The 22813-nt window shown below is 46.1% G+C and overlaps 1 protein-coding gene across 3 annotated transcripts in view; it reads left to right on the plus strand.

The window, feature by feature from the left end:
* LOC122938992 (carboxymethylenebutenolidase homolog) overlaps positions 1–21893 on the plus strand; it is a 50001-nt gene extending 28108 nt beyond the window's left edge. For all 3 annotated transcript variants that reach the window (XM_044294901.1, XM_044294900.1, XM_044294902.1), the window contains exons 3-6: positions 262–369; positions 12161–12303; positions 14030–14121; positions 21592–21893. In XM_044294901.1, coding sequence (XP_044150836.1) covers positions 262–369; positions 12161–12303; positions 14030–14121; positions 21592–21774 — 526 coding nt within the window. In that variant the 3' untranslated portion in view covers positions 21775–21893. The remainder of the gene's footprint in view (positions 1–261; positions 370–12160; positions 12304–14029; positions 14122–21591) is intronic.
* Positions 21894–22813: the final 920 nt, after the last annotated feature.

Below are 22813 nucleotides of genomic sequence, written 5' to 3' on the forward strand. Positions count from 1 at the left end.
CTTCATTTTACCAGTGTCATGAAGTACAACATGTGACGAAAAAACTATCTCAGAATGGCCTGGATAAGTCAAAGCGTTTTAAAGTTATCACCACTTAAAGTGACACTGGTCAGATTTGCAAAAAATGGCCTGGTTCTAAGGTGAAATAAGGCTGTGTCCTTAAGGGGTTAAATGTATCTCTTTTTCTAAAAGATATCATATTCCATGCAATTAAATAATCCCATTTTAAAATTAATTCTTACTTTTCTATAATGTTTACAGTGCTGTCGTACCTGACTTTTTTGTGGGAAAGGAACCATGGAACCCATCCTATGATCGTGCAAAAATGTTTAAATGGCTTGAAACGCGACCAGCCAATAAAGCATACAGGTAAGATGTAATTTACAGTTAATTCAGAAAGTCTTCAGACCCTTTCACATTTTGTTATGTTGCAGTCTTTTGCTAAAATTTCAATCTGTACTTAATACCCTATAAAGAGAATGTGAAAAGAGAAGTTTAAAAATGTTTGCAAAATTATTAAAAATGAAAAAAACTTTGCACGGGCATCAGTATTCAGACCCTTTGCTACAAAACTTGAAATTTAGCTCTGGGTGCCTCCCATTTCTCTTAATCATCTTTGAGATGTTTTTTTCACTTTGACTTGATCCACCTGTGGTACATTCAATTCATTGGGCATGATTTGGAAAGACAGACCTCTGTCTATATAAGGTCTCAGAGCTGACAATGCATTTCAGAGAAAACCAAACCATGAGTAGGAAGGAACTGCCTGTAGAGATAAGAGACAGGATTGTGAGGAGGCACAGCTCTGGAGAAGGGTCAACATTTTTTTGCTGCACTGAAAGTTCCCAAGAGTACAGTGGTTTCCATAATTCCTAAATGGAAGATGTTTGCAACAACCAGGACTCTTCCTAGTGCTGGATGACTCACCAAACTAAGTCATCACAAGGGCCTTGGTAAGAAAGGTGACCAAGAACCCAATTGTCACTCTGGGTGAGCTCAAAAGATCCTGTATGTAGATGAGAAAAATTTCCAGGAGGATGTCAACCATCACTGCAGCATTCCATCAATCCCGGCTTTATAGCAGAGTGGCCAGAAAGAAGACTCTCCTCAGTCAAAGACACATGAAAGCATAGATGGAATTAGCAAAAGAGCACCTAAAGAACTCTCAGACTGTGAGAAACAAGATTTGCTAGTCTGATGAAAGACTGGAGGCTGAACTTTCTTGCTTCAATTCTGAGCATCATGTTTGCAGGAAACCCTGGCACTGCACTACAGTGAAGCATGGTGGTGGTAGCAACATTGTCATGGAACCATGAACCAGACGTACAACAAGAGATAAGTGGAAATAAGAAGGCTTTATTGAACATCAAGCTGTAAGCAAAAGTCCAAACGGATGGCTAAACCGAAGCAGGGTCTTGCGTAGACAGAGGTCAGGAACCAGAAGGGTAGTCAGACGAAGCCTGGATCAGGAACCAGCAGGGTAGTCAGACGAATCCGGGATCAGGAACCAACGGGGTAGTCAGACGAGGCCAGGATCAGGAACCAGAAGCAGCAGCAGTCTTAGAAGCATGTGAACACAGGAGGACCAAGCAAGGAACTGAAGCCACAGACCTCCTATATATATGAGCTAGGCATCCAGCTCCTCCCAGTGGGAAGGAGAAGCCGCAGGGTGGGAGGCTACAAGAAACCCAGAAACCAAGATGGCCGCCAGCACATGTCAAACGAAGGAGAACAGTAAGAAGGTAAGACCATGACAGTACCTCCCCCTCAAGGGCCCCTCCTCCGCGGAGTAAGGAACGGTTTCTGAGGGAAGCGTGCGTGGAAGGCTCGGAGCAAAGCAGGAGCATGGACATCTGCGGAGGGAACCCAGGAACGCTCCTCTGGACCATAACCACGCCAATGGACCAAAAACTGCAACCGACCGCGGACCAGGCGTGAGTCCAGGATATTGCTCACCTCATATTCCTCACGATTGCCCACTTGGACCGGACGGGGCCGAGGAACCGAGGAAGTGAAACGATTACACACCAATGGCTTCAACAGGGAGACATGAAACACGTTGGAGATCCGCATGCCAGGAGGAAGCCCAAGGGCATAGGCTACCGGGTTTACCCTGCGAAGCACTCGGAAGGGACCAACAAAGCGAGGCGCCAGCTTGGGAGTGGGCACTCGAAGGTTGAGGTTGCGGGTGGACAACCATACACGGTCTCCGACCTGGTAGGAAGGAGCGGGCGCTCGTCTGCGATCAGCCTGGAGTCTCTGGCGCTGCGCAGAGACCTCAAGGGACCTCTGGATCTGTACCCAAGAAACACGTAGGACAGAAAGGTGATCCTCCACAGCCGGAATATCCTGGGGAGAGAATACCTCCGGTAACACGGCAGGTTGGAACCCATAATTGGCCATGAAGGGAGACGTCCCAGAGGAAGAGTTCACCGCCGTGTTCCTGGCAAACTCAGCCCAAGGCAGGAGGTCAACCCAATTGTCTTGGTGATCGGAGACATAGCAACGAAGGAATTGCTCCAAGGCCTGATTGGATCGTTCTGCGGCCCCATTGGACTGAGGGTGGTAGGCCGAGGAGAAAGAGAGATGAATCCCCAACTGGGAGCAAAAGGCGCGCCAGAACCTGGACACAAACTGACTCCCCCGATCCGACACAATCTCCTAGGGCAAACCGTGCAACCGGAAGACCTCCCTGGCGAAAATCGTGGCCAACTCTTGTGCAGAGGGTAACTTCTTGAGAGGAACACAGTGGCACATTTTGGAAAACCGATCCACTATCATGAGAATGACCGTATGGCCTCGGGATGCAGGGAGGTCCACAATGAAATCCATCCCCAGGTGTGACCATGGGCGCTCCCCGGTGGCTATGGGTTGCAAAAGGCCCAACGGAAGGTGCCGAGGGGACTTACTCTGGGCACAAACGGAGCATGCCGCTACATATGCGGCGATGTCGGAACGTAGAGAAGGCCACCAGAACAGACGTGAAACAGCCCAGGACAGCTGATTCTTTCCAGGATGCCCCGCGGCCTTGGAGTTATGGTAGGTTCGCAACAACCGAGTGCGCAACTCCTCAGGCACAAAACACCTGCCGTTGGGTCTCCCAGAGGGAGCACCAGATTGAGCCGCCAAAATCTGCTCACCCAGGGGAGAGGTCAGGCTGGTGCGAATGGCGGCCAGGATCTGATTCGGAGGTATGACCGAAGTCGGAATCGACTCCTCCCCGGACAGCTCGGAGTACTGCCGTGATAAGGCATCCGCTCTGATGTTCTTGGAACCGGGTAGGTAGGAGACCACGTAATTAAAACGTGACAAGAACAGAGCCCATCTGGCCTGACGTGGTGTCAATCTCTTGGCCTCAGAGAGGTAGGTCAGATTCTTGTGGTCCGTCAGGATGAGAACCGGAACCACCGAACCCTCGAGCAAGTGCCTCCATTCTTTAAGGGCCTGCACGATGGCCAATAACTCCCTGTCACCAATCTGATAGTTGCACTCCGCGGAAGACAGTTTCCGGGAGTAAAACCCACAAGGAAGCAGAGGACCCTCTGGTGTTCTACGCTGAGACAGAAGGTCGCCTACTCCCGTCTCAGACGTGTCCACCTCGAGGACAAAGGGCAACCCAGGGTTGGGATGCGACAGAATCGGAGCCGACACAAAGGCGGACTTTAGAGCCTCAAAAGCTCGGATGGCCTCGAGCGGCCAGACCTGGAAATTACTGCCCTTCCTGGTCAGATCCGTGAGAGGCTTGGCTAGCATAGAAAAGTCCCTGATGAACTTCCGATAATAATTGGCGAAGCCCAAAAAGCGCTGCAGGGCACGGAGACCACTGGGCTGGGGCCACTGTAAGACAGCCGAAACCTTCTCAGGATCCATGGAGAACCCCACAGCGGAAATGATGTAACCTAAGAAGGTTACCTGGGATCGGTGAAATTCGCATTTCTCAAGCTTACCGAACAGCCTGTTCTCTCGTAAGCGTTGCAACACTCGTCTGACATCCATAATGTGGGCCTCCATGGATTCAGAATATACCAAGATGTCATCCAAATAGACCACCACACACTGCTGCAACAGGTCACGGAAAACATCGTTGATGAATTCCTGGAAGACTGCGGGCGCATTGCACAACCCAAAGGGCATAACCAAGGATTCATAATGACCGGTCCTGGTGTTAAACGCGGTCTTCCACTCATCGCCCGCCTTGATCCTTACCAGGTTATATGCCGCCCTCAGGTCGAGTTTGGTAAAGACCGTGGCCCCTTTGAGGCGATCGAACAGCTCGGAAATCAAGGGTATCGGGTAAGCGTTCTTGATCGTGATGCGATTGAGACCCCTGTAATCGATGCAAGGCCTCAACTCACCGCCCTTCTTTTTCACAAAGAAAAATCCAGCCCCTGCCGGAGACGAGGATTTGCGAATGTGTCCGCGTGAAAGCGCCTCCCTCACGTACTCCTCCATGGCCTCATTCTCCGCTACCGACAGTGGATAGACTTTGCCACGAGGAGGAACGGCACCAGATTGTAACTCTATGGCACAATCGTATGGGCGGTGCGGAGGTAGGGCAACCGCGCGCACCTTATCGAATACATCCCGGTACTCTTCGTATTCAGGAGGCAACAGAGAGTCCGAGGAAGTACACAGCAACTTGACAGGCCCATGGATGCAACTAGCCCCACACTGCGGTGACCACGAGAGGATCTCGGCCGATCTCCAATCGAAAGTCGGATTATGCTTCTGGAGCCAGGGGTACCCCAAGACCACCGAGTAGTGTGGAGACGAAATCACCTGGAGACAGACCGACCCTCTGTGAACGGCACTAATGGCTATCCCCACTGGAAGGGTCTCATGAGTCACGTGTGGCGGCAGAAGGGGTCTGCCGTCTATCGCCTCAAGAGCCAGTGGGGAACCTTGAGGCTGCAGAGGAATGGAATTGGCGGCAGCGAACACACTATCAATGAACAAACCACCAGCACCAGAGTCCACCAACGCCTGGGTCGTCACCGAGCCCCCGACCCAGGAGAGGACAACAGTGATCAGTGGTTTGTCAACACGGGAAACCGGGGACGAGGAGACTCCACCCAAGATCTGCCCCCGACAGGATCTCAGGTGCGAGCGTTTCCCGGACGGTTCGGACATGCCAACCGAAAATGCCCACCGAGACCACAGTACATGCATCGGCCCTCACGTCTCCGGAGTACCCTCTCCTCCTCGGACAGGCGAGCAAACCCCAGCTGCATGGGTTCACCCCCAGACGAGTCATCCCCAGGAGGCGTGGGAGGAGAGGGAGGCACGGGTGGGACAGCAAACGTAGGCGCCAATCTGTTAGAAGACCTCCGCAGGCTCTCCTTAAAGGAAGGTCTCTCCCTGAGTCTGGTGTCAATCAAAATCAGGAAAGAAATAAGAGACTCGAGCTCCACTGGTAGGTCCCTAGCTGCAACCTCATCCTTCAAGGCATCCGAGAGACCATGAGAGAAAGTAGCGACCAGAGCCTCATTATTCCAGCCCACCTCTGCTGCCAGGGTACGAAACTCAATGGCGTATTCAGCTACGGATCGTGAACCCTGTCTGATGGACATAAGGAGCTTCGCAGCAGAGGCAGCACGAGCCGGCACATCGAATACCTTCCGAAGAGAAGCAACAAAACCGGAAAACTCGGCAACCACCGGATTGTTGTTCTCCCATAATGGGCTGGCCCAGGCCAAGGCCTTGTCCGAGAGCAGCGAGATCAAGAAGCCCACCTTTGATCTCTCAGTAGGAAAGGCATGTGGCAGCAACTCAAAATAAATGCCCACCTGGTTAAGGAAACCTCGGCACTGAGTTGGCTCTCCCCCAAAGCGCTGTGGAAGGGGGGCAGAACCGGTCATACCCCGAGACACCGCAGGCGCAGCAACAGGTGTCGGGGTAGACTCTGGCGCAACAACCGGAGCGGCAGTAGGAGCGACAACCGACCCATCGGCAACGGAAGCGAAATGAGCCGTGCGTTCAAGCAGGGTTTGCAACGCCACAGCGAACCAACCCAACAGGTGATCCTGCTGATCAAGTCTGGCAACCAGCGTAGGTAGCGAGGATGGCCCTGTACCGTCAAAATTCAGGGCTTGGTCCTAATGTCATGGAACCATGAACCAGATGTACAACAAGAGATAAGTGGAAATAAGAAGGCTTTATTGAACATCAAGCTGTAAGCAAAAGTCCAAACGGATGGCTAAACCGAAGCAGGGTCTTGCGTAGACAGAGGTCAGGAACCAGAAGGGTAGTCAGACGAAGCCTGGATCAGGAACCAGCAGGGTAGTCAGACGAATCCGGGATCAGGAACCAACGGGGTAGTCAGACGAGGCCAGGATCAGGAACCAGAAGCAGCAGCAGTCTTAGAAGCATGTGAACACAGGAGGACCAAGCAAGGAACTGAAGCCACAGACCTCCTATATATATGAGCTAGGCATCCAGCTCCTCCCAGTGGGAAGGAGAAGCCGCAGGGTGGGAGGCTACAAGAAACCCAGAAACCAAGATGGCCGCCAGCACATGTCAAACGAAGGAGAACAGTAAGAAGGTAAGACCATGACAATCATGCTGTGCAGGTGTTTTTCAGTGGCTGGGGAGGGAAACTGAGCAGAGTTGATGGAAAGCTGAATGGAGCAAAGTACAGAGATATTCTTAATGAAAATATAATCCAGAGTGCTCTAGACCTCAAACTGGACCAACGGCTTACCTTTCAAAAAGACAATAACCCTAAGTACACAGCCAAGACAATATAGGACAACTCTGTGAAAGTCCCTAAGTGGCCCACATGGAGCCCTGACTTCAACCCAATAGAATATCTCTGGAGAGACCTGAAAATGGCTGTCCACCGACCGTGTCCACCTAACTTAACAGAATTTGTGAGAATCTGCAGAGAATGACAGAAAATCCTCAAATCCACGTGGCATCATACCCAAGAAGACTTGAGGCTATTATTGCAAATTAAAGTGTAGACCGGCACTCAAATATAGGAGAAAGCAAAATTTATTATACTAAAAATAGTTGGTAAAAAGACCTGGTGCAGTCCAGAGTGTGCAGTGGGGACTAAAAGTCTCACCTGTATAATAGAGGTGAGAAAGTAATAAAGGAATTGTATAGTATTGTAACGAAACCAACCTCGCCACGGTGTTTTGGAGGGGGCTGTTTGCCAGCCTCCTGCCCCAGGATTATGGCCCTCTGAGATACTTTTACTAACTTTTAAAACCCCTGAACCTATTCAAGTGAATTTTGGATGGGTTTGTCCCCAAGTTATACTGGTTGGGTTGATGTGGGTTATGTGTATGTACAATGTAGGCTCACAAAGTTGTGGCAATTTATGAGGTGTAACTTTTCAGCTTAGGAGATAGTTGGGTGATACAGAAATTGACTCAATTGTCTCCTAGACAGAGGGGAGAAATATGCTGGGTGTGTTTCTATTGTCCCATTGTGCCATTGCCCCATTGTGTGTTTAAATGGTGATGTCTGTCCTGTTGTCTCCACAAAGGGAAATCCCCTTTGTCCTGAGAGATAATTGGATTGCTCCTCGGGTGTCTCCAGGGCAGAGAGGAGGAAACCATGATGCATTGTGGGGATGTGTTGTGCCTGTATCCGGAATTGCTAAATATCTGTCCTGTGTTGCAGTCTCCCTTCTGGTCCCCTAGGGGCGTGAACGATTGGTTGCTGTACTTACAGTCATGTGAAAAAATTAGGACACCCTTTGAAAGCATGTGGTTTTTTGTAACATTTTTAATAAAAGGTTATTTCATCTCCGTTTCAACAATACAGAGAGATTAAAGTAATCCAACTAAACAAAGAAAACTGAAGAAAAGTCTTTTCAAGATCTTCTGTAAATGTCATTCTACAAAAATGCCTATTCTAACTGAGGAAAAAGATAGGACACCCTTGCCCCTAATAGCGAGTGTTACCTCCTTTGGCTGAAATAACTGCAGTGAGACGGTTCTTGTAGCCATCTACCAGTCTTCGACATCGGTCTGAGGAAATTTTACCCCACTCCTCAATGCAGAACTTTTTCAGCTGTGAGATGTTTGAGGGGTTTCTTGCACGTACAGCCCTTTTCAAGTCACCCCACAGCATCTCAATGGGATTCAAATCTGGACTTTGACTTGGCCATTCCAGGACTCTCCATTTCTTCTTTTTCAGCCAATCTTTGGTTGATTTACTAGTATGTTTTGGGTCATTGTCATGTTGCATGGTCCAGTTCCGCTTCAGCTTTAATTTTCTAACTGATGGTCTCACATGTTCTTCAAGCACCTTCTGATACACAGTAGAATTCATCGTGGATTCTATGATGGTGAGCTGACCAGGTCCTGCTGCAGCAAAGCAGCCCCAAACCATGACACTTCCACCTCCATGCTTCACAGTTGGTATGAGGTTCTTTTCTTGGAATGCTGTGTTTGGTTTACGCCAAACATGTCCTCTGCTGTTGTGTCCAAATAATTCAATTTTGGACTCATCTGTCCAAAGAACATTATTCCAGAAGTCCTGGTCTTTGTCAACTTTATCTCTGGCAAATGTCAGTCTGGCCTCGATGTTTCTCTTGGAAAGCAAAGGTTTCCTCCTTGCACACCTCCCATGCAAGTTAAACTTGTACAGTCTCTTTCTGATTGTAGAGGCATGTACTTCTACATCAACAGTAGCCAGAGCCTGCTGTAGTTCTCGAGATGACACTTTAGGGTTTTTGGAGACCTCTTTTAGCATCTTGCGGTCTGCTCTTGGGGTGAACTTGCTGGGGCGACCAGTCCTGGGCATGTTGGCAGTTGTTTTGAAAGCCCTCCACTTGTAGACTATCTTCCGGACAGTGGAATGGCTGATTTCAAAATCTTTTGAGATATTTTTAAATCCCTTCCCAGACTCATAGGCTGCTACAATCTTTTTTCTGAAGTCCTCTGACAGCTCTTTTGCTCTCACCATGGTGCTCACTCTCACTTCAACAGTCAGGAGCACACCAAACTAAATGTCTGAGGTTTAAATAGGGCAAGCCTCATTCAACATGCAGAGTAACGATCTACTAATTATGTGCACCTGGTGTGATATACCTGTGTAAGATCTGAGCCAATTTAAGAGGGAATACATGTGAGGGTGTCCTATCTTTTTCCTCAGTTAGAATAGGCATTTTTGTAGAATGACATTTACAGAAGATCTTGAAAAGACTTTTCTTCAGTTTTCTTTGTTTAGTTGGATTACTTTAATCTCTCTGTATTGTTGAAACGGAGATGAAATAACCTTTTATTAAAAATGTTACAAAAAACCACATGCTTTCAAAGGGTGTCCTAATTTTTTCACATGACTGTACATTGTATGTGTTGTAATATATTGATTGGTTGCATTTCAAAACCCTGTGGGCAGTACTATGTTTGCGGTTTGTGACTAAAAGAGGCTGTACGTGAAAGTACAGTCAGTTCCTGTTTTAACCCTCAAAGTGAAGAGTCGTCTCATTCTTGGGGGAGGATTTATGGTATGCTGTTCCAGTTTGACTGCTAGGAGCGTAAACCTATTCGTATGGTTTCCTATTCCACTGTCTACAGCATTCATATGCTTGAGAGGATTGCTATGCTTCTTCGGTTCGGTGATGGTGGTGTCTGCCAGAGTGCTTGGAGACCTCAGGAAACGCTAGGAGCATCCAGCAACAGAGGTACTCAGTCGGGGTGCCAGGTGATCCGTTACAAGTATACTATTAAAACATTGTATAAAAAATTAAAAAAAAAATAAATAAATTGAAAAAATTGAAAAATTGAAAGGCTATTATTGCCACCAAAATGAACATTCATTGGATGAAACCTAACAAAATCATTTTAGCTCACTGATGACAGACCATTATCGTGTAAAAAGAATTTGACCGTGTTTAATATTTTCATCCAGTGGGTTGGTAAAATCGGGACAAAAATTAATGGCCCCCCCCCTCCCGGATCACCCACCCCCACATACCTCTCGGACCTCCCACCCAAACACCCCTTCAGGATCTCTCACCCCAACATCCCCACACCACACTATTAAAGGGATTCTGTCATCAGATTTAACCCCTCTAACCTAAACATATGCTCATGTCCAGACTAATAAGAAGAATCCTAAGCTGGCCTTATTAAACCTCACTGTGGCTCTATTTGCCCCCAAAAAATTGGTTTTTATAACCTGTCAATCACTTACTTAAGGTGCCCAAGGTAAGGTTTGTTAATACAGGGTGCCCGGCCGCACCCCTTACCGTCCGTTACCCAGCGCCGCCTTCCCTGTTATCAGCGCCGCCTTCTACAGCTCAGTGCCGCCTCTGCAATCCTCCCCGTCCCTCTGCCAGATCCCGCGCCTGCCGCTGCCAGGAGTCCGCACGGGCGCATCAGGCTGAGCCTAGTGCGCAGGTGCAGGATCTGGCAGAGGGACGGGGAGGATTGTGGAGGTGGCGCTGAGCTGTAGAAGGCGGCGCTAAAGACAGGGAAGGTGGCGCTGGGCACCAGACGGCGAGGGGTGTGGCCGGGCACCCTGTATTAATGGACCTGCCCTTGGGCACCTTAAGTAAGTGATTGACAGATTATAAAAACCTGTTTTTGGGGCAATAGAGCCACAGTGAGGTTTAATAAGGCCAGCTTAGGATTCTTTTTATTAGTCTGGACATGAGCATATGTTTAGGTTAGAGGGGTTAAATCTGATGACAGAATCCCTTTAAATAATGCAGCTACGCCTCCCAGGCTTGAGCAGGTATATGTGTGAATATGGATTAGGGAAGATGCTGAGATCCAGCTGTACATCACTGTGAGGTACAGCCGGATCTCAGCATCTTCCCTATTCACACATATACCTGCAACTGCTCCTGCATTATTTAATAGTGTGGTGTGTTAATGGCGCCATTGGTGAAGACACAGCCACCTAATCCTATCTGAGGGGTCTGTGACCCTGCCAGGCTTGAGCAGGTATATGTGTGAAATTGTGAATAGGGATTAGTAGGGAAGATGCTGAGATCCGGCTGTACCTCACACACACAGATGAAATAACTCCAGTCTCCTCCACTTGTCCACTACACTAGTCTCCAGAGTGACTCCAGTTACACTACTCCAGTCTCCACATCTCTCCACTGACTGACGCTGCCTCCTGCCACTTGGGTCGGACACACAGTGCAACAGTGACAGACTCAGTCAGACTCAGTCCCACTCCCCAGCCAGCCCTCACCTCAGCCACTTGAAGTTGAACCAACCGAACCCCGTACTGCGCATGCGCCGCCCGCCGAGCCAGCCTGCCACCCACACTCCAGCAGCTCAACTCGCAGCTTCCTAGTACGTGCCGCTCCTAGTCTGCGACCCCGCCTCCTCCACTTCCGGCGAACCGCCGCCCAGATTGCCTCTCTACCTCCGCCGGCTCGGAGTCCGACCGCCCCCTATCACAGAGCGACCCCCGGCCCACTCGCCACATTTATTTTTATTTTTTATCCCCAGTCGGCGGTGGGCCCCCAGTGGCATAGGGCCCCATAGCCATTGCTATGGCGATCCCTACGCCACTGCCCCCAGGAACTCCCAGACTCTGCCCGGAAACGCCCACTTATGGGCAGTGTTATCGTTAACCCTGCCCATTTTGGGCTCGGGACAGCCTGAATTTCCCCGGACTGTCTCTGAAAATTAGGGACAGTCCCTGCAAATTTAGGACAGTTGGTAACTATGTAGTGGTATGGACCTGTAATTGTAATATGCTGCTCTTGCATACAACAGCATATTATAGATATTTTCCAAGTGTTTTTTACTGATGATCTATAATCTGGATAGGCACTCATTAGTCTCTGATCGGTGGGGGTTTGATACAAAGGACTCCTGCCAATCAGCAGCACTCGCAATAAAAACGCTGCCTTCTTCAGCTTTTCCTAGGCCTGTGACGACACGTTCATTGGTCACATGGGCTAGGAGGCACAGCTCAGCCTTGTTGAAGTGAATGGGGCTGGGCTGCGATACCAAGCACAGCCATTATACAATGTACGGCGCTGTGCTTTTAAGCAGAGAGAAGGCCGTGGCGCTACTGTGAGTTCTCAAACAGCTGATCGTCGGAAGTCCGGCTGGACTCCCATTGATCAGATACTGAAGTGAAACACACTTGGAAAACCCCTGTAAACTGACAGATCTGAATCAAGGGAATTATTGGCCACATATTTCTCTCTTAACAATTTTCATTTGTTTTTCAGGGAGGCCGAGGCTGTGCTGAGATATTTAAAGGAGCAGTGTAAAGCAAAAAGTATTGGAGTGATTGGATTTTGCTGGGGTGGCATTGTAACCCATTATCTCATGCTAAAATATCCTGAACTAAAGGCTGGAGTGGCATTTTATGGTAAATTGTTATCCAATATATTCAAATTTATTGAAAGAAAAAATACAGTATACAGACACCATGGCCCCCATTTACCAATGTGAGTGAACCAATATTCTGTCATAAATAGCTCCAAAATGTGGAGCAGTTTGGCTCGTCTACGTTTAGAGAATGTTTCTGAGCTTGGTCCGAAAAGGCGATGTGACTTATGCCTCTTGCACACGACCGTATGCCCTCCAAGATCATATGAGTGCGAGACAATAGCCCTGCGGGCGGCCCGACGTCCACAGCATCATTGTAATCTATGCCGCTCCGGGACATATGACCCGCTCACGGACTGTATATCTCGGAGGGCATATTATCGTGTGCAAGAGGCCTTAACGAGGTTCTCCTGGCTTTTAATATTGATGACCTATCCTCGAAAAAGGTCATCAATATCAGATCGGTGAGGGTCCGACTGGTCCGCTGATCAGCTGTATGAGCAGACGGCGTGCGCAGTGTACACGTGCCGTCTCCATTCTCTCTACCTGCTGCTATGTCTATGACAAAGCAGCGGCGAACAGGAAGAGAGACTGGAGACAGCACGTGCACACTGAGCGCACCGTCATCTAATGCAGCTGACCAGCGGGGGTGCCTGGTGTCGGACCCTTGCCTATCTGATATTGATGACCTATCCTGAGGATAGGTCATCAATATTAAAAGCCCAGAGAACCCCTTTAAAGGGAATCTGTTACCACATACCTTGAAATAAATGCAGCTGACATGGGGGATGTGCGCTTGTTAGCAGATTCTAATGCTCTTTGCCCAATCTTAATTTGTGGCCCAAATCTAAAGAAATAAGCCTTTTAATTTTATGCAGATTAGTCCCTGGTGCAGCCAGGATGTTGTCGTTGCACCTTATTACAGCTGAGGCTACGCTCAATTTTTTTTTTTACCACCCACCTCTTTGACTGACAGGTCCACGCAGTGTAATCGTAATCACATCTGGCCCTGAAATCTCATAGCTGCGCATGCGCCTCTGTGATCAGTACACACGCAGTACAGTACTGGAGCTCGCTGGGTGAATGGAAACTGTACATCGAGTGCGGCGAACACAGAGGTGCAAACGCATCTGCAAGATTTCAGGGCAAGGCATGATTACATCTACACTGCCTGTCCCTTAGTGAAAGCTGTGGGGGGCAGCTGGCATAGAAAATGAGCGAAGCCTCAGATGCAGTGGCAATGCCCTCTTTGCTAATTTGCATAAAATTAAAAGGCTTATTTCTCTGGATTTCGGACACATATTAAGATGGGACATAGAGCATTACAATCTGCTCACAATCGCATGTCAACTGGATTTATTTCAAGGAATGTGGTGACAGATTCCCTTTAACTGATAAAGGGGTGTGGCTTTGTGGGAAGGGGGCATGGCCTAAGATGAGACATCTTGTGCCACAATTCTGGCCTAAAATTCTGTCTCAGTTATCATTTATCAACCAGCATGAGCCACTGTGATAAATCAGATGCATGGCACCATCTACAGACTTACAGTACTTCAAAAAGAGGTTCTGCAGTGTCAGAATATTGATGACCTATCCTCAAAATAGGACAGCAATATCACGTTTTTGAGAGTTTTCGTTAGAATGAGATTGTCATGTACTATATGATGTCTGATTTTCATTTTTTACATTAGTCATGGAATAACCAATTTAAGAAAGACTTCAGAGCTCAGAATTCCCTTTTAATATATGTTTATTATTCTTATCAGGTTTAGTCCGGGAAGAAGGTGATAACTATAATTTGCTTAATCCAACGCTGTTCATTTTTGCTGAGAATGATCCCATCATACCACTAGAACAGGTAAGTGTATTTGTAATATTAAAGGGGTTGTCTCACTGACAGTAAATGGCATGTATCATGTTGACATACATGTTAATACAATGCATTTACTAATGTATAGTCATTATCCATATTGTCTCCTTTGTTGGCTTAAAGGGGTTTTCTCATCTCAGACAATGGGGGCATATCGCTAGGATATGCCCCCATTGTCTTATAGGTACGGGTCTCACCGCTGGGACCCACACCTATATCGAGAACGGAGCCCCGAAAGTAAAGGAGGGCGCACGCTCCCATTCACTTCTATGGGAGAGGCAGGGATTAGCGCTTTGTGGTGGACGGACCCCGAGAAATCTGGGGTCCTCCAGCCACAGCGCTCCCCGCTCCATTCTCGATATACAGGTCCTTCTAAAAAAATTAGCATATTGTGATAAAGTTCATTATTTTCTGTAATGTACTGATAAATATTAGACTTTCATATATTTTAGATTCATTACACACCAACTGAAGTAGTTCAAGCCTTTTATTGTTTTAATATTGATGATTTTGGCATACAGCTCATGAAAACCCTAAATTCCTATCTAAAAAAATTAGCAGATTTCATCCGACCAATATAAGAAAAGTGTTTTTAATACAAAAAAAAGTCAACCTTCAAATAATTATGTTCAGTTATGCACTCAATACTTGGTCGGGAATCCTTTTGCAGAAATGACTGCTTCAATGCGGCGTGGCATGGAGGCAATCAGCCTGTGGCACTGCTGAGGTGTTATGGAGGCCCAGGATGCTTCGATAGCGGCCTTAAGCTCATCCAGAGTGTTGAGTCTTGCGTCTCTCAACTTTCTCTTCCCAATATCCCACAGATTCTCTATGGGGTTCAGGTCAGGAGAGTTGGCAGGCCAATTGAGCACAGTAATACCATGGTCAGTAAACCATTTACCAGTGGTTTTGGCACTGTGAGCAGGTGCCAGGTCGTGCTGAAAAATGAAATCTTCATCTCCATAAAGCTTTTCAGCAGATGGAAGCATGAAGTGCTCCAAAATCTCCTGATAGCTAGCTGCATTGACCCTGCCCTTGATAAAACACAGTGGACCAACACCAGCAGCTGACATGGCACCCCAGACCATCACTGACTGTGGGTACTTGACACTGGACTTCAGGCATTTTGGCATTTCCCTCTCCCCAGTCTTCCTCCAGACTCTGGCACCTTGATTTCCGAATGACATGCAAAATTAGCTTTCATCCGAAAAGAGTCCAGTGCTGCTTCTCTGTAGCCCAGGTCAGGCGCTTCTGCCGCTGTTTCTGGTTCAAAAGTGGCTTGACCTGGGGAATGCGGCACCTGTAGCCCATTTCCTGCACACGCCTGTACACGGCGGTTCTGGATGTTTCTACTCCAGACTCAGTCCACTGCTTCCGCAGGTCCCCCAAGGTCTGGAATCGGTCCTTCTCCACAATCTTCCTCAGGGTCCGGTCACCTCTTCTCGTTGTGCAGCGTTTTCTGCCACACTTTTTCCTTCCCACAGACTTCCCACTGAGGTGCCTTGATACAGCACTCTGGGAACAGCCTATTCGTTCAGAAATTTCTTTCTGTGTCTTACCCTCTTGCTTGAGGGTGTCAATGATGGCCTTCTGGACAGCAGTCAGGTCGGCAGTCTTACCCATGATTGCGGTTTTGAGTAATGAACCAGGCTGGGAGTTTTTAAAAGCCTCAGGAATCTTTTGCAGGTGTTTAGAGTTAATTAGTTGATTCAGATTATTAGGTTAATAGCTCGTTTAGAGAACCTTTTCATGATATGCTAATTTTTTGAGATAGGAATTTTGGGTTTTCATGAGCTGTATGCCAAAATCATCAATATTAAAACAATAAAAGGCTTGAACTACTCCAGTTGGTGTGTAATGAATCTAAAATATATGAAAGTCTAATGTTTATCAGTACATTACAGAAAATAATGAACTTTATCACAATATGCTAATTTTTTTAGAAGGACCTGTAGGTGCAGGTCCCAGTGGTGGGACCCGCACCTGTGAGACAATGAGGGCATATCCTAGCGATAAGCCCCCATTGTCTAAGATGGGAATACCCCTTTTATTAATATTTTCATCATTATACACTGCTTGTTTCCAGGGATTATGAGCATCCTGCAATCCAGCAACAATGGACATTGTTCCTATAATGCACATTATAGGAAAAATTGCAATTAACTTTGTCTACATAATAAATGATAAGTTTTCATGATAAGTTTTCAGAATAAGTTGTCATGTGTGCATATTTCACCACTTTCCCCTCTGCTTTATTTCCATTTGTCAATTTTCCCAAAGGGAGTGGTGAATAACAGCTCTATAACATGCCTTGCTGCAGATAAAGGGGATAAGAGAAACGGGAAGGGAGGAAACTGCAGTCATAAGTAGAGATAAGCAAAAAAAAAAAAAATTTGATTTGGCCGATTCGCCATAGTTTGACAAGAAAGTCCATTCATTACGAAGTGATTTGTCACAAATTGATATAAATCAGGTATACCCTTATGTCACCAACTGTATGGAGCAGGCTGCTGCAGTGAGCCCGCTCCATACGCGGCGGGTGGCAGCACGTCCCTGACCTCTCACAACACGTGCTTCCACAAATGCTCCCATCGTTGGGAGTTGCACGCCAAAAGGAGTCCACAGCAGACCTCTAACATGTACAGTACAGACCAAAAGTTTGGACACACCTTCTCATTCAAAGAGTTTTCTTTATTTTCATGACTATGAAAATTGTAGATTCACATCAAAACTATGAATTAACACATGTGGAATTATATACATACAGTACATGGCAACTTTTTTAACCATGGTGTCATACTGACGCTATGTAACGCAACAGCTAACAGAAGGCATTCACTATAATCAATTTAGTTCCACTGTACAGGGCAAAAAAAAATATCACACCGTCCTGGAATACGGACGCAATGTAACTGTAAATACTAAAATAAGGGATTAATTCTGTATGTGGGTGCACTAGAACGCGATGCACGCAGCGATTACATCTGCGTTATATACTCAGGCACACTAACTGTATCACTAAAATAAGGAATTAACTCTGAATATGGGTGCACTATAATGTGATGCAAAAGGTAATAACACTCAACCGGCAGTCTCCCAGATGTCTCCCTACAGTCTCAAAAAACTCTCCCTATGATCTCCCTGCACTCTCCCTCTCCAATATTCCTTTAAAAAAACCGTTTTCAGCAACACTGTCCCTAGCTTGCCACGTCTCTCCCTATGCTTAGCTCACAGTGAAATGACGGCGACCGCGTGGGACCAGGGTTGTGACATCACAGGGGATGGCTATCTGTGGATTGGCTGGATCTGCCATTTTAGGAAAACCTGATTTGTGACCACAAAGCATGAGGAAACTCTAATGGGATATGACACCCAACCTTGTATTACCCGATGGGAAAAAGATTTAAATATCACATTCACCCCCAACGAAGTCAAAAATGCATTATCAAACCCATCCAGGGTGTCCAGGTGCGTCAAACTACAGGAAAACAGTTATAAGTTATTAACAAGATGGTACTACACACCATATCGTCTCAGGAGCATGTTCCCAGACTGCGCTTCAGAGTGCTGGAGGTGTCGGGGTGAAGTGGGCCTTCATGGTCACATTTGGTGGTCCTGTGATAAGATAAAGCCTTACTGGCAACTTGTATGTAAAACCATTTCTGACCTCAGTATGATTACTATTACGCCATCCCCAAATTGTGCCTTTTTGGGATATACAGTGATATTCAGTGCTCAAGGCACACTCGCACCCTTTGCAATATTCTGTTAGCGGTAGCTAGGTTATTAATTGCGGTGAATTGAAAATCTATGATCCACCCACAAAGCCACATTGGATACAGAAGTGTGATCAATTATATAGTCTTGAACAAATAGCACACTGGGACTCCCGTACTACTCATAGATTTGAAAATATTTGGGGACCCTGGAAAAATTACAGGAAATTCTCCAACAACTAATGGTAGAGATTATAAAGAGTAGATGGTTCCCAGCACTTTGTATGCTTTTTGGTGTAAAGATAGATCCCCCCCCTCCGAATAACAGTAAAATATTAAGCGAATGGCTCTATTCTAGTTAAATCACTTTTTTACATTGTCTCTTTGCCCATGTGAATTGACTCATGTAGTGCCGTATCTGTGGCAGTACTTTACATTCAATCAAAACTTGCCTTTGGACCGCTCACTCCTGCGACTGATCTGTTCCATACCCCTCCCCCCCCCCCCCCCCCCCCTCCCCTCGTACTCCTAGACATCTCCGGACATTGTTCATAACTGTTCATGTTACTATACTGCAATATTGTAATGTTATATAGCTACAGTTGCAAGAAAAAGTATGCAAACCCTTTGGAATGCTATGGATTTCTGAACAAATTGGTGATAAAATGTGATCTGATCTTCATCTAAGTCACAACAATAGACAATCACAGTTTGCTTAAACTAATAACACACAGATAATTAAATGTTACCATGTTTTTATTGAACACACCATGTAAACATTCACAGTGCAGGTGGAAAAAATATGTGAACCCTTGGATTTTATAACTGATTGAACCTCCTTTGTCAGCAATAACTTTAACCAAACGTTTCCTGTAGTTGCAGATCAAACGTGCACAACGGTCAGGAGTAATTCTTGACCATTCCTCTTTACAGAACTGTTTCAGTTCAGCAATATTCTTGGAATGTCTGGTGTGAATCGCTTTCTTGAGGTCATGCCACAGCATCTCAATCGGGTTGAGGTCAGGACTCTGACTGGGCCACTCCAGAAGGCGTATTTCCTTCTCTTTAAACCATTCTGTTGTTGATTTACTTCTATGCTTTGGGTCGTTGTCCTGTTGCAACACCCATCTTCTGTTGAGCTTCAGCTGTTGGACAGATGGCCTTAAGGTCTCCTGCAAAATGTCTTGATAAACTTGGGAATTCGTTTTTCCTTCGATGATAGCAATCCTTGCAGGCCCTGACGCACCAAAGCAGTCCCAAACCATGATGCCCCCACCACCATACTTCACAGTTGGGATGAGGTTTTGATGTTGGTGTGCTGTGCCTCTTTCTCCACACATAGTGTTGTGTGTTTCTTCCAAACAACTCAACTTTGGTTTCATCTGTCCACAGAATATTTTGCCAGTACTGCTGTGGAACATCCAGGTGCTCTTGTGCAAACTGTAAACGTGCAGCAATGTTTTTTTTGGACAGCAGTGGCTTCCTCTGTGGTATTCTCCCATGAAATCCATTTTTTTTGTGTGTTTTATGTATTGTAGATTCGCTAACAGGGATGTCAGCATATGCCAGAGACTTTTGTAAGTCTTTAGCTGACACTCTAGGATTCTTCTTCACCTTATTGAGCAGTCTGCGCTGTGCTCTTGCAGTCATCTTTACAAGACGGCCATTCCTAGGGAGAGTAGCAGCAGTGCTGAACTTTCTCCATTTATAGACAATTTGTCTTACTGTGGACTGATGAACAGCAAGGCTTTTGGAGATACTTTTATAACCCTTTCCAGCTTTATGCAAGTCAACAATTCTTAATCGTAGGTCTTCTGAGGCAATTCTTCTTGTGAAAGGCAAGCCCAGAACTGTTGTGTGGTTTTTATAGGGTAGGGCAGCTGTAACCAACACCTCCAATCTCATCTCATTGATTGGACTCCAGTTGGCTGACACCTCACTCCAATTAGCTCTTGGAGATGTCATTAGTCTAAGGGTTCACATACTTTTTCCACCTGCACTGTGAATATTTACATGGTGTGTACAATATAAACATGGTAACATTTAATTCTTTGTGTGTTATTAGTTTAAGCAGACTGTGATTGTCTATTGTTGTGGCTTAGATGAAGATCAGATCACATTTTATGACCAATTTGTGCAGAAATCCATAAAATTCCAAAGGGTTCACATACTTTTTCTTGCAACTGTATGTACAGATTTCTGTAATTGTATTCTGTTAATGCACTCTGATACCTTACTGTACTAATACCTAATAGCAACGCTAAGCACTTTATTGCTACAATGTATTATGTACCAACTTCTATGATTTAGTGTATTGTCCAGGATAAAAAACTATAAAAATAATTTTACAACAAAGCACGAGGAAATTCGGCTTTGTTGTAAATGGAAGATTTGCGAAACTTCGGACCAAATTCCACTTTGGATGCTTCGCTTTGCTTAACATTATTCATAAGAATAGCAGGTACTATGTGTATGGCATTCCTTGGTATGGACAGATGTAGACAATGAAAGGCCACAGCGCTCCTCCACAATGTCATAGCATGGGTTGCCAGCGCCCAGGGAAAGCCAAGTATTGCGCCCCCCAACCTGTGAACATGCACCTTTTTACACATATTGTAGTACATGTCTCCTGCAGTACTATGTAGCACCACAGAAAACAGTGATAACTCAGTACAGATAGTGTAGTAGATGGGTGGGAGGCCCTAGAATTCAGAACACGCACAGTGTGACCTAAAATCTGGGGCCAGGCTGCTGCAGTGTGGGAATAATTTTCAATCTACCCCCACCCCCTCTAACCCTACCGTGAAAGAGATATTTAGATGGACATTACAATACAGCACCACATATCTCTTACATTCAGTGACATCTCCTCTGATGTAGACTCTTTCCTCAATGTCTCTATTCAGAAATAATATATATATGATACCTTCTTTTAGCTGTGTCTTGTCACTGCAGAGCTTATCACACAATACACTTTACTATCATCCTACCCCTCCTGGTTCCTCAACACTGTCATCCTGCTGCTACCCCCCAATACTCTGCTAGTTCCATACAGATACTCCCCCATAGTAATATGCTCCAAAACTGTCCTTAATGGTAATAGTGTTCCCTACAGTACTACAAATAGCAACCCCATTAGTAGTAATGCCCCCTAGTGGCCTGACACCTATGAAGCAGAAAGGAAGGGACGGGAGGCTCCCGTGGCTCTCATCGAACTGGCTGCCTAGGAAGTGACCCTGCTGCCTGGCATCCCCTGCAATTTGGTTCCCTGGGCAACTGCACCACCGCCTTCCCGCCCCCGCTACGCCACTGCTCTTCAAAGAAGCCTTTTCAAACAGCTGAGTGTGAGACCATCACCAATCTGAAATTGATGGCCTATCAATATAATCTAGGAAAACCGCAAGATATAAATACAAGGATTATGTTTCCCAGGATGATAATTTGCATAATCCTTAAACTGGCTTTTCAGCATGAACAAAGGTTCACAGACACTAGGTCTATATTCACATGGCAGATTTTGCTATTGGCTGACCGTCAAACTTCTGCCGGTTTGCATTTTGCCACTCCTCTGATCCACACAGGAAGTAGCTCCATTCCGTAGGCCTAATCCACACGTGGCTACTCACTGCCGTTTCTGTGCACCAGGAAGTGACAGTTACAGGGATTTCAAAAGAGGGACTTTTTTATGGGTAAAGCCGAGGCCAATAAGCTGACCATGTTTAAGTTTTCTCTTCTCTTGCAGGTAAGATCTCTGGATGAAAAACTTAAAGAGCATTCCAAGGTTGACTATAAAGTTAAGGTCTATCCAAAGCAAACTCATGGGTTTGCCCATCGGAAGAAAGAGGAGATCAACCCTGATGACAAGCCATACATTCTAGAAGCAAGGAAGGACATGCTTGAGTGGCTGAAGAAATATGTAAACTAATTCACCAGAATGTTGCCAGATGTATTACATTAATATAATTTTTTTAATGAGATCTTTAAAATTATAACATTAAAGAAAAGTTTGTCAAATTGACAGCAATTAAACTCACCTTGCTTGCATTCGCCTTAATATCTTTTATTTTGTGATACATCTAAAAATAATGTTCATTGTGCATGATATATAAGAAATAATACAAAAATATCCATAATTATAACCTATTTGTAACTTACAATCTAGAACAGACTCACTTTAACTTCCACACTTTATTCCATTAGTGCATCTATATATGTATCCTCATTTTTTACGAGTCTTTTTACATGGGCATTTTTGTTTTTCTATATTAATTGTACTTGCTCTGATAAACTCAAACAGCAGGCTGAACCCACCTCCAACTGTTCTCCCCTGGCGAGATCTGGCCAACGGGTCTGCTCTGCAAGCCAGCCTGTTCCCAGCGTGTGCTCTCCCCCTCTAACTCTTAAAGGGCCAGTGTGCACATGTCCCAGTCTTCACCAAGAAATGGCTGGCAATCTTTGATTTTTTTATGGTACTTAGATCCCGAGTTTACTAGTTCCTTGAAAAGTAGTTTTTGTTGTTGTCCGCCCATGTACCGCCCTTTGCCCATGTCCTGACTCCTCTTCTTCCTGATCTGACCAGTGCCTGATTTCCTGTATCAACTCTGTGCTGCCTGTCCTGACCTCAGTTCTGTTTCTTATATTTGCATGAACATTGCCTGCCTGACCTTGGCCTGTTGACTATGGTTTTACTTAAAGCCTTGGTGCCCTGCCAAGGTTTCTCAAGTAGCTCGGGTCCTAACACTCACCTACCTGAGCCGTATGTGCAATACCAGGGGCCAGTGGGCGAATTACAGGAGTGTAAGGACCGACTCACAGACAACTCACCAGTTAACTCCAGCATCTACCATGTTAGCAATGGGAGAAGGGAGGAGTCTGTGAGTACCACTCAAGACTGGCTGGTATGGCCCAGGCTTCACAGGTGCACCTCTGAAGCCTGGGCCATACCAGCCAGTCTTGAGTGGGAC

The sequence above is a fragment of the Bufo gargarizans genome, chromosome 5 (genome assembly GCF_014858855.1).
Source record: "Bufo gargarizans isolate SCDJY-AF-19 chromosome 5, ASM1485885v1, whole genome shotgun sequence".
Taxonomy (NCBI): domain Eukaryota; kingdom Metazoa; phylum Chordata; class Amphibia; order Anura; family Bufonidae; genus Bufo; species Bufo gargarizans.